Consider the following 12698-nt stretch of genomic DNA (forward strand, 5'->3'; position numbering starts at 1 on the left):
GTAGAGTTGATATTTTGGTGAGACCTTTTCCCAGGATGATGGCTGCTTCTGAGAAAGGCATAATGTACTGGTCCTCTTTCAGCAAGGGTAACTTACCTTCAGGCAGGTTGCTCAGTTCCATTAGGGCCTGCCTCCAGCACAGATGCAGCTGTTTGGGGGAGGGTCAGGGCAAGGAAGAAAGGGGTTTTTGCACGAGTCTGTGTCACAGTGTTGGGTGTTCGGCGGAGGAACCAAGGTGACCGTCCTAGGTGAGTGACTTTTTGCCCTCTTTCTCTACTCTCCCTAAGTATTGGGACAATTTTCCGATTCTTTGTTCTTTTTCTGTGTTCTGTATCTGTCCTGGGACAAGCAGTCTCCCTGGATCTTAACTCTGGGGCACTGAACTCTTCCCTTTCTGTTCAGACCCTCATGACTGCCTCAGTGGTTGATAGGCAGCCCTTCAACCTCTGACTCCAGAGGAAGGGGACTGAAATGAATGACCTACTAAAATTCCATTGTCTATTTGCCTGTCTGTCTGTCTTGGCATGCTGGTCCACAAGAAGTGCTCTGTTCTTTTCTCCCTGTTGGGCACCGTTCTATACAATTAATTTGTGAGGGGGTAAACTGAGACCCTATCTAAGGGGAAGAGATGATGATAAGACATATTGAGGAACTGACAAATGATGAATTTTAAAAAGACTTAGGACACTGAGGACTAAGACTGGGGAACATGTCATAACTCAGCCCAGGCATCCTGGACTGTAAACACAGGATCAAAGGTCAGGAAAGAGGTAGGAGGTGAAGGGGAACCCCAAGCCTTCAAACATTGCCAGGGCAGAGCCCAAAGACACATTGGGTTTCAGGAAACTTAGGAGGAAGAAAATAAGAGGAGACACTGGATAACAGAGAGCGAGGAGAAGGGCAATTGAAGATGACAGTGTTGGAGGTAGGTCTCCACAGGGCACTGCAGAAGCACAGGCTCTTGAGTTTGTGTATGAACAAGTCGCAATGCAGGAAGCCTGCAGATCTGGTCTGGACAAGGGATTCTGGCCCAACTCTGCAAAAGAAGTGAGGTCAAGCCAGACAGACTTTGATGAACAAAGGCCCTTACCCCACAGCAGAGATTCGAGGGGAGACGCACTGGGGTGAAAATGGGCTCCTTAGTAAAAACACTGGCTCTCAGAGCCAAGGTGTCAGGTCAGAACTGACCCACAGTGGAGCACACTGGAGTCCCAGAGAGCTCAGAGGACGGACAGAGACAACGGATGGACCAGATAAGGAGTCAGAAGGAGGCAGGGCAGGAAGGCAAGGGTGACAGATCTATGTGAAAGGCCATGGTCTAAGAGGTTCCAGGTAAGGTGATACACAGGTGTCCTGAGTTGTTTAAAGCCTAGGAACACAGGAATAGTTTGAGGAATTCCCCAACACACTCTACACCACACATGCTCCACCCCAGAGTCCCCAAACAGGAAGACCCTCCTCACACACTGAGGTTAGGGGCTCCAGGGTGGACACCAGGGTGAACACTGATCCCTTTTGCCTGGTCCATCTTGCAGGTCAGCCCAAGGCTGTGCCCTCGGTCACCCTGTTCCCACCCTCCTCTGAGGAGCTGCAGACCAACAAGGCCACACTGGTGTGTCTGATCAATGACTTCTACCCGGGAGACGTGACCGTGACCTGGAAGAGAGATGGCACCAAGGTCACCCAGGGTGTGGAGACCACCCGGCCCTCCAAACAGACCAACAACAAGTACATGGCCAGCAGCTACCTGACTGTGACGCCAGACCAGTGGAACTCTCATGGCACATTCACCTGCCAGGTCACTCATGAAGGGAGCACCGTGGAGAAGAGTGTGTCCCCTGCACAATGTTCCTAGGTCCCAGACCCTCACCCCACCCTGGAGTCAAAAGACCCCAGGGAAGTTTCCTTATCCCACACCTACCATCCCAGCCCTTCTCCCTCAACCCAGCAAACCCTCAATAAATATCCTCATTTTCAACCGGAGAACACTGTCTTGCTTCTTTTAGTTTACGCACTTCCCACCTGAACTTTGACCATCCCCTCAGGTGTACACAATCCTAAGACCTTGAGACAAATGGCCAGGAAAGACTTCTGACATTTCCCTGGCAGATTCTTTTACCCTCACTCAAACTCCGCAGAACTTTCTATAGCAAGGGAATGGCCCTCAGCAGGAGCCCAGCCTACACATGTTCACCTGTCCACCCCTGTGCTTCCTGCTCTTGTATGGACTTGGTCACCTCCCCACTCTCAGGGGCAATCTCTCCTTGGATCCCCAAGGCCTCCAGGAGAATGCCTGAGGTCCCTTCCCTGGAACAGTCTGAACATCACTACATCCTCGAGTGTCCTTCCATCTCAGGTCTAAGTCCCCATCACTGAGTCCATCCCTTCTTTGTCTCCCTTCCCCCACCTGTAAATCCCTGTCTTTAGAGCCTAGAACCACTCACTCTTCCTTCCATGTCCGCCCTGCTCCTAACTCCTCAGGAACACTACAGCACTGCCCACTCCTTGCTCCATAGCACTTAGAATACTTAGTCCATTAACCCTGGTGATTCATCCTATACTCCTGTCTTGGTGCCCCTGGTCTATAAGTGTCCCTGGTTTTCCCAACTGTATTCAAGTCTCCTGAGAGACAGGGATCAGTATTGCTACTAATGGACCTATGTGCCCTAAGGTTTTCAGTGAGTCTAATGTGGTCAAAGTCAGTATCCATATTCTGGTATTTTGCCATGTGCTTGTGTGTAAGCTGATGCACCTTCTTAACAACTTGGTGTAGGCTCCCAGCTGTTGTATAAGCACACACACATAAACATATATACCTATGAACAAACACACACCTTCCCACACAAAATGCGTATAACAAGCTTATGCACTTACTTACACATTGTCATGCTGAGCTTCTCTCTAAGAGAATCAGGAAGAGTCCAGGTGGCAGGAGAGACAGTAAAGCCCCCTGGGGTCATGAAAAAAGATCATCAAGTGTCTCAGTGTCCCAGGCTATGTCTCGCCATGTAGGTCACTGACAATGGGGAAAGGCAGGAATTTTCTGTACAGAGTCCAAGAGTGACACAGAGAAAAGGAGAAAGCTGGGGAAGGGCGCTGCTCAGGGAGCAGCAGGGGACTTTGGAGGCCTAGGGAGATGCTTGTTGAGAGGGACACTTCAAGGATTCCAAGCTGCCAGTGTGTGTCCAGGTGTGAGCTCTACGAGTTAATAGACCAGCACAAGGAAGTACATTGAGGCCCTGATTTTGGGATTCCACTCTGCTTATGTCCTTCCCATGGGGGTTTCCATGTGTGTCTCTAGGCTGTAGATGTACCCAGTGATGGTGACAATATGAACATAGGCTGATTGCTTCATGTGTGCACAAATGACATATTGGAGCAAATATGTGGACAGGTGCATGTGTAAACCAGAAGGAGGTCAAGGGGAAAGCAGAGATCCCCACACTTATAGCTCATGGAATAAACTCTACTGTGAGCAAGGGAAATCTACCAACCACTATCCAGGAACTCCCCTAGGTAATTCCAGTTCTGAAGAAGCATCCATTCAAGGAGGGGCTGCCCCATGGAAACAAGAAACTCAAATAATGCACCTTCAGTGTAGCCCACCAAGGGCAAGGCCAATGGACCTCAGGAACCTGCAGTACAATCTAGGAACTGGATAGGAAACATGATTCTCTATCCAACCCCCAAATTCCCATTCCCACTCTTTTCCCTGTCACTACCTCCTGGCTGACAATGTGGGGGCAAACAGGACCCTCCTCACAAGTCCCAGTTGCACACAGAGTACCCAGCTACATCATCTGTGTATAGGAAATAGGTTGCTCCCCTCCTGCTCTTCTTCCCCATCTTCATCCTCCTCCTGTTCCCTGACATACCCAACACTAACCCACCCAGGTCATCCAGATTCTTCCCAGGAATACCATTAGCTGGGAACACTGATTTCACACACAGAAATCAAAAATAGCAGAAATAATCAGTGTTAAATATTAACTTGTGGTTATATTCTTAAAACTGCTGCCTTGTATTTCCCTTTAATTAAGATCATCATTAAAGATTTATATTGCCATTTGAATATTATATTATTAGAATATTATTATTAGAATATTACATTATGGGGTTTGTCCAGTATATTCCTGGGACATAATTTTGAGTATTCTCTGAAGATTTAGGAGAGAACAATAAATCTTCAGAAACATGGACTTATTTGAGTTGTCAAATATCTACAAACATATATACATGTGTGTGTGTGTATATATATATATATATATATACACACACACACATGTATATATTTATATATATATATATAAATCATTATTCAATCAGTAATTTTAAGGTGCTCATATTGCTTCTGGAAATTATAAAAAATATATAAAGATGAGGAGAAAGTGACCCATAACCCCATCATCTTATATAATTGCCATTAATTTTTGACAGATTTCTACACTTTCATGTTTTCATATCATAATAAAAGATAAATATATGTAATTTTTTAAAAAGGAAAGAAAGAAATCCTCTCCAACCCTCCCCATGACTCAGAGTGGTCAAATTCCATAGCTTCAAAGAGGTGATGTTCCAAATCAAGAAAAAGTGACAAAATCTCACCCACCCATGGCCTGAGCAACCTCTTTAAAAGGAAGCTGAACCCTGGGCCGCTGGTGCAGCTGCAGGTGGGTCTGGGTCATGGTGCACAAAGGGGTTTATGTAGAGATGTGTGTCACAGTGTGCTGTGTTCGGCGGAGGAACCAAGGTGACCGTCCTAGGTGAGTGACTTTTTGCCCTCTTTCTCTACTCTCCCTAAGTATTGGGACAATTTTCCGATTCTTTGTTCTTTTTCTGTGTTCTGTATCTGTCCTGGGACAAGCAGTCTCCCTGGATCTTAACTCTGGGGCACTGAACTCTTCCCTTTCTGTTCAGACCCTCATGACTGCCTCAGTGGTTGATAGGCAGCCCTTCAACCTCTGACTCCAGAGGAAGGGGACTGAAATGAATGACCTACTAAAATTCCATTGTCTATTTGCCTGTCTGTCTGTCTTGGCATGCTGGTCCACAAGAAGTGCTCTGTTCTTTTCTCCCTGTTGGGCACCGTTCTATACAATTAATTTGTGAGGGGGTAAACTGAGACCCTATCTAAGGGGAAGAGATGATGATAAGACATATTGAGGAACTGACAAATGATGAATTTTAAAAAGACTTAGGACACTGAGGACTAAGACTGGGGAACATGTCATAACTCAGCCCAGGCATCCTGGACTGTAAACACAGGATCAAAGGTCAGGAAAGAGGTAGGAGGTGAAGGGGAACCCCAAGCCTTCAAACATTGCCAGGGCAGAGCCCAAAGACACATTGGGTTTCAGGAAACTTAGGAGGAAGAAAATAAGAGGAGACACTGGATAACAGAGAGCGAGGAGAAGGGCAATTGAAGATGACAGTGTTGGAGGTAGGTCTCCACAGGGCACTGCAGAAGCACAGGCTCTTGAGTTTGTGTATGAACAAGTCGCAATGCAGGAAGCCTGCAGATCTGGTCTGGACAAGGGATTCTGGCCCAACTCTGCAAAAGAAGTGAGGTCAAGCCAGACAGACTTTGATGAACAAAGGCCCTTACCCCACAGCAGAGATTCGAGGGGAGACGCACTGGGGTGAAAATGGGCTCCTTAGTAAAAACACTGGCTCTCAGAGCCAAGGTGTCAGGTCAGAACTGACCCACAGTGGAGCACACTGGAGTCCCAGAGAGCTCAGAGGACGGACAGAGACAACGGATGGACCAGATAAGGAGTCAGAAGGAGGCAGGGCAGGAAGGCAAGGGTGACAGATCTATGTGAAAGGCCATGGTCTAAGAGGTTCCAGGTAAGGTGATACACAGGTGTCCTGAGTTGTTTAAAGCCTAGGAACACAGGAATAGTTTGAGGAATTCCCCAACACACTCTACACCACACATGCTCCACCCCAGAGTCCCCAAACAGGAAGACCCTCCTCACACACTGAGGTTAGGGGCTCCAGGGTGGACACCAGGGTGAACACTGATCCCTTTTGCCTGGTCCATCTTGCAGGTCAGCCCAAGGCTGTGCCCTCGGTCACCCTGTTCCCACCCTCCTCTGAGGAGCTGCAGACCAACAAGGCCACACTGGTGTGTCTGATCAATGACTTCTACCCGGGAGACGTGACCGTGACCTGGAAGAGAGATGGCACCAAGGTCACCCAGGGTGTGGAGACCACCCGGCCCTCCAAACAGACCAACAACAAGTACATGGCCAGCAGCTACCTGACTGTGACGCCAGACCAGTGGAACTCTCATGACTCATACACCTGCCAGGTCACTCATGAAGGGAGCACCATGGAGAAGAGTGTGTCCCCTGCACAATGTTCCTAGGTCCCAGACCCTCACCCCACCCTGGAGCCAAAAGACCCCAGGGAAGTTTTCTTATCCCACACCTACCATCCCAGCCCTTCTCCCTCAACCCAGCAAACCCTCAATAAATATCCTCATTTTCAACCGGAGAACACTGTCTTGCTTCTTTTAGTTTACGCACTTCCCACCTTAATTTTGACCATCCCCTCAGGTGTACACGATCCTAAGACCTTGAGACAAATGGCCAGGAAAGACTTCTGACATTTCCCTGGCAGATTCTTTTACCCTCACTCAAACTCCACAGAACTTTCTACAGCAAGGGAATGGCCCTCAGCAGGAGCCCAGCCTACACATGTTCACCTGTCCACCCCTATGCTTCCTGCTCTTGTATGGACTTGGTCACCTCCCCACTCTCAGGGGCAATCTCTCCTTGGATCCCCAAGGCCTCCAGGAGAATGCCTGAGGTCCCTTCCCTGGAACAGTCTGAACATCACTACATCCTCGAGTGTCCTTCCATCTCAGGTCTAAGTCCCCATCACTGAGTCCATCCCTTCTTTGTCTCCCTTCCCCCACCTGTAAATCCCTGTCTTTAGAGCCTAGAACCACTCACTCTTCCTTCCATGTCCGCCCTGCTCCTTACTCCTCAGGGACACTGCTCAAGCCCCCATAGCTTCTCTCTGTCATACTCACTGCAAAGACCTCTCAACCCTTAGATTCTGGTTGCTCACTCCACATTCCCCTCTGTGCCCCTGATTCCACACATATCTTGGCTGTTTTTCCTTTTTCAAAGTCCCTTGTAGACAGGTATCAGTTCTACTCTCTATTGTCCCCGTTATGGCCAGCTCAATAGTTCCCCACCTTTAGTTACTCATATTCAGCTCTTCAAGGCTAGTCAGTGAGAGCTCCAGATTACAGTCAAGTGTTGGATTCCAGCCTTATATTTTGCATCAGTCTTTGAACTGTCTCCTCTCATTAGGAGCTCTGTAAATATCTATTAAATTGGTTATTATTGCCCTGGAAGCCCCACACAGTGGGAATCTGAGTATGAGACAAATGAATGCACATGTGAATTCCCAAACATGTACCCACATAACTTACACACACATACATATATACAAACATGCTATATTGGACATCCTTCTGGGGCTTAAAATGTGTACCCAGAACCCTCCCAGGTGCTTCAGCTCTACACAGGTCCCCAGTTCCACTTTCACTAAACATAAACATGCCTCTCTCTTTATGCCCAGTGACAGTCCCCCAGATGAGCTTAGCTGGGCAAACAGTCCCTTCCCGGACCAGACATTAGCAGAGAAACCAGATGTGAGGTACACATATGCCTCCTCCCCATCCCAAACCCTTTTTAGGTGGATGGATTCTGTGTACCTAATACTGTGTGATTCCATGGAAGGAGGGGCCCCCCTCTTATAACTCTCCCATGCATTGGACCTGCCCTCTCACTAACTGGCTAGCCCCTAGATTCACAGTACAGCTGTAGGTGGGCTAGGCCTGGTGACAAGAGGGGCTTGAGTTCAAGTCTGTGTCACTGTGTTATGTATTCAGCGGAAATACCCAGCTAACCACCATTGCTGAATCTTCCTGTTTACCTCTTCTTTTGGGTTCAGAATGAAATCTAGGTAGATTTTTCTCCCTTTTCTATCTTGTTGACACTGAAGTTTAAATCTATCTGGAGATCTATAAACTTTCTCTTCCTTATCTGGCACCTCACCCCCTCCAATATGTCCCCTCTTCTCAGATACTTGTTGGGGTAGGATAAGATGATTCAAGTGACCTTCCTTAGGCCTTACTATGACTCCATCTTTCTCTCCAATTAATATTCTTCCCTAAATGGAAGAATGGATGTCTACTTTTCCCCTTTGGGTCTCTTAGCCTTGGGTCCCAGAGGAATAGGACAGTTAAGCTGGGCCCCCAAGACTATCAGATGTGGGAGGAAGGCAGGGAAGTGCTCAAAGGATCAGTCCCCCAGGGTCCTCGCTATGGGACTTCCTTCAAAATAGAGGATCTCTTGGACTGGGACTCAGAGAGGTGGTGGAGGAAATAGAAGAAGGTAAGGATTCCAAAAGAATTTCCTTTGAGAAGGTGGACATATAGCCAGGTGAGGTGGCAAATGCCTGTAATCCCATCAACTCAGAGGCTGAGAGAGGAGAATATTTCAAAGCCAACCTCAGCAACTTAGCTAGGCCCTAAGCAACTTAGCAAGACCCTGTCTCCAAATTTAAAAAATCATAATAAAATGAAAAGGATTGGAGATGTGGCTCTGTGGGAGAGAGAGAGAGAGGGAGAGGGAGAGAGAGAGAGAGAGAGAGAGAGAGAGAGAGAGAGAGAGAGAGAGAGAGAGAGAGAGAGAGAGAGAGAGAGAGAGAAGAGGGAGAAAGGTGGACATAGGTGCTGGGTCCCATCTCCTCCCTCAGCACAGGCAGGGCACCTTAGAAAGGATGGGGCTCAGATCTCACAGGCCCAAAGGTGGGCACCTTCCCATCTTACAACTGGAGAAGAACCAGTCAGGAACTCCTGAAAAGAATAGGTGTCAGGGACAGGACTGTGCTAGGCAGGACCTCCTAGGACAGAGAGATTTTCCACCATAAATTCACATGGCAGGGAGACCTCTTAGATCTAACATAGACCCAATCTCTAAACAAAAAAGACTACAGAAACTGAAGCCCTCAATGCATTGGACTCCCTGGAATTCAGACTCTGAGATTGACGCCCTCTCTTCTACCAAGGCAGCCCTAGAAGGTTCTCTGTAGGGAGATTTTGCAAGGGCTGCAATGATAGTGCTTTGTCAATAAGAAATCATTTTCTATCTCCTTTGTTCTCAACTCATATTCATTTGCAACTTCCCTGAGATTCTTACTGTGTAGTGGGAGAATCTAGCAACCAGGAGGAAAGTAGCCCAGAGAAGAAGTTCACAGTCTCTTGGAGCATCAGATGTAAAACAGTAGTCAGAAGGACTTGAGTCTCTCTTCTCTCCCCTTCCTCTTTTTCTTCCTCCCAGTACATGACCCCCCAACTCTCTGTGTTCTTACTGTATGGAGCTAACCGTGGCTGGGACCTCCTGAGACAGTTTCTCTCTCCACCCTGGTCAGTTTGCTGTGCCTACCTGTGTCCTCACTTCCCTAAGCCTAGAAACTCTTCTCTGGGATGGACTCCTGGAATCCCCTCCTCCTTTCTGTTCAACTCAGCTCCTGCCACACTTAGCCTCTCTCCATCACTCCTGAGAACAAGACTGTCCACAGAATTCAGGACACACCAATGCTGTTGGTATCCCAAACTCTTAAATTCAGAGCCCACCTCAATTCCTTACCCAGTGGTAGATTTGGAGACAAAAGAGAAATAGGAGGAAACTGCCAAACAATAGACCTGCCAAGAACATCAGGACACTTGCTAACAATGAGCTCCTAACTCCCAGGGAACCAGTGTAAAGAAGGAAATAGGTGCCTCATAATTTCTATGAGGTTAAACAAAGTCTTTGCTGCTGGGAACTGAGACAGGGCATCTTGTATCACTATTAGAGATGGAGACATGTTTTATCTGAGGCTTCAGCACTGAGGGGACTTGGGTTCTGACATACACATAGGTAACCAATCTGTGGTCCCAGAACATAGTGATTCTCTAAAGTGTGTGGCACAGAAGATCACCTGCCATCTTCCTTTGGTGATGAAGACATTATTTAGTGGGAGCATTTCATTCAATTGTGGACATCAGCAGGAAAACTAGATCTTGTGTTGAGACTTTCTCTGTGAGGCTGCTAGCAGGGTTGGAGTTCCAGTCACTTTCTGATGATGAAGAAATGCTGTCTGTGGCCCAACCCCACTGGCTCATAAAATCCCTGGGGTCCAGTCTCTTTACTCTACCATGGGAGTTAGCCAACTTGGGGCCCAGAGTTTAGAGTCAGGCCTGTGTCACCATGGATAGGAACTGTGGGGGAACCACAATGAATGCCCAGGGTGAGTCTCCTCATCAGCTCCTGTTGGAGTTTTCTGTGGCTGCCAAAACATATCACTGCACACATAGTGGTTCGAACCAACATGCATTTATTCTCTCACAGGTCTACAGGTCAGATGTCCAAAATGCATCCTGGGGAGCTAAAACCAAGGTGTTGGCAGGCCCAGGCTCCTTTCAGAGACTTTGAGGAAGAGTCCATTGCCTGACCTTTTCCAGCTCCTAGAGGATACCACATTCCTGGACTCCTGATCCCTTCCTCCAATTTCAAAGCCAGCTGGGTAGCACCTACAAATTTCTTTTTCTGCTCTTTTTCTGGCTTTCTCTTCCCCTCTCCCCTCTCCTCTCTTTCTTTCTCTCTCTATATATATATCCCTCCCTCCCTCTTCTTCCATTCCCACATTCCTTCTCTTATTCTGACCTCCTACCTCCCTCTTTTCCTTATAAAGACTATACCTTGGACCCAACCAGATAATCTGGGATAATCCCCCATCTCTGGCCCCTTAACATCATTCCCTCTGCAAAGTCCCTGTGGTCACAGAGCATAACACATTCACAAGTTCCAGAATTAGGAGGCACTGTCCTTAGGAATCCTCATTCAGTCAAGCTCAGCTCTGTCCCTAATTCCCTGGGGGTTTGGGGAGACTTCTCCCCAATTCCTCTTCCTTTCTAGGTCCTATCCATCCCCAATCTCAGCCCTGCCCTCCTTCCTGGTCCTCCATGGCCCCTACTTTGTCTAGGATCATAGAGAAGGGACTGTGATTTCAGTCACATTTCTGAGACATTTTCTTCCCATGATCCCCTGATAAGTGCCCTCCAGACCCTACTTCTCAGTCACCAAACTGTTTTTCAAGGAAGATCTTATGAGGATCTTCAGTCTACAATGAAGACATCATGGCCCAGAGACTCTGAGTGATCTATCAGAAGTAGATCACTGGGCTCCCCTCCTGCCTCAAGCCCAGAATCTCCTGCCAACTCCTCTCTCTCTACACTTCCCATGGCACTGATGACCTTCAAGTGACTCCATCCAAGGATCCTCTCACCGTTCTCCTCTGTTGATTTTGACCCTGAACACTCCAAGCCACTCTCACCATCTTGAAACTCTTCACCCCTGCTAGGCCCCTCTCCCTGGTCCTCTATACTGGTGCTACCCTGTCAGGAACACTGGAACTGAATCCTTGGGCTACTCTGGACCTGTTGCTTCTTTTCCTGTTCAATCTCAGCCTTTCTCAGGGCTTGTTGGCTAATGGAAGCTGCTGACCTGGCTTCTCCTGGTGGCAGCCTTGCCCCAGAATGGGCTTACCATTCTGAGTCCCCACTAAAGGCAGGCATCCCAGTGACAAGGGCTGTGTCTCTAGCCATCTGTCCCTCAGAGGTTCAGTTGGTTTCCAGACTAGACCTTACCGAGCCTTCCATGTTTTCTGTTTCACTGCAAAGTTGCTCCCAGTTCTACTGCCACCTGTCACCTGCCACCACCTGTCATCATAGTGATCTTGGCTGAGGACTACTTTCAGGGAAACTCTGAGCTGGTATCTGACATGTTTTATATCATGTGATCCCAGACCACCTTGGAGGCAGATGTCAATACCCACCACAGCTTGTGGATGAGGAGACAGAGGTTCTAAGAGCTAAGGCAACTTGCCTGAGTCCCACAGCTACACAGATGGTGGGCACCTGGGTCCACTGGTCCAAGGTCAATCCAAGGTGCTACACCTTCCCCCATGCCTGACTGAAAGGGCCAAGCCAGTCTGGTGCCATAGACATTAAAGGCCACATGGATGATGGGTACCAAATTGCCTGGCCTCAGGTTACTCTACCTCCTAAGGAAGCTGTGCCTCTGCAAGGTCAAGAGAAGATGCTAAGCATATGAACCCTATTACTGTTCTGTACTCCTCTGTCTACTCTGGCTCAGTGGGTCCACAAAGAAAAGCATGTGTGCCCATTTCACAGATGAAAGGACTGAGTCTCCAATGGTGGAGGGATGACCCAGTCAGGGTCACAGAGTGAGTTGTGGGGCAATCCATCCCAAGACTCTTTTCACAGATCTTTATCCCTGTGGTTCATTGTCATTGATTCATTAATTCACTCACACATTCATTCAATAATCCCTTAGTGAGCACAACTATGGTATGGGCTAGGTGCTGGGTTGGAGGGACAAGAGGACCACCTACCCTGGAGGAATTCACAAGCTAGTAGGGGACAATGTGGAATCTACCACTGCTCCCCTCCTCAAGTTCCTGGAGGTCAGCACCACCTGCCCAGCACAGGGAATCTCTGATGCAGCACAAGAATATCTCCCAAAACTTGGGATGAATTTAACCAACAGAAACATCTGTGGGATACTCACAGTTGCCAGCTCTGGGCCACGTAGGGCATATCACAATGCCTC

The 12698-nt window shown here is 48.1% G+C and overlaps 2 protein-coding genes across 9 annotated transcripts in view; both read left to right on the top strand.

Annotated features, from left to right (window-relative positions):
* LOC124991707 (immunoglobulin lambda-1 light chain-like) overlaps nucleotides 1-1983 on the top strand; it is a 1154667-nt gene extending 1152684 nt beyond the window's left edge. For 4 of the 7 annotated variants that reach the window (XM_047562453.1, XM_047562456.1, XM_047562460.1 and 1 more), the window contains exons 3-4: nucleotides 211-248; nucleotides 1536-1983. In XM_047562453.1, coding sequence (XP_047418409.1) covers nucleotides 211-248; nucleotides 1536-1855 — 358 coding nt within the window. In that variant the 3' untranslated portion in view covers nucleotides 1856-1983. The remainder of the gene's footprint in view (nucleotides 1-210; nucleotides 249-1535) is intronic. The other 3 variants (XM_047562458.1, XM_047562457.1, XM_047562459.1) reach the window with 1 other exon arrangement.
* The window catches only part of LOC124991709 (immunoglobulin lambda-1 light chain-like), a 981515-nt gene extending 975017 nt beyond the window's left edge, over nucleotides 1-6498 (top strand). For both annotated transcript variants that reach the window (XM_047562461.1, XM_047562462.1), the window contains exons 3-4: nucleotides 4726-4763; nucleotides 6051-6498. In XM_047562461.1, the coding sequence (XP_047418417.1) occupies nucleotides 4726-4763; nucleotides 6051-6370 (358 nt within the window). In that variant the 3' untranslated portion in view covers nucleotides 6371-6498. The remainder of the gene's footprint in view (nucleotides 1-4725; nucleotides 4764-6050) is intronic.
* Nucleotides 6499-12698: the final 6200 nt, after the last annotated feature.

The sequence above is a fragment of the Sciurus carolinensis genome, chromosome 8, assembly GCF_902686445.1.
Source record: "Sciurus carolinensis chromosome 8, mSciCar1.2, whole genome shotgun sequence".
Classification (NCBI taxonomy): domain Eukaryota; kingdom Metazoa; phylum Chordata; class Mammalia; order Rodentia; family Sciuridae; genus Sciurus; species Sciurus carolinensis.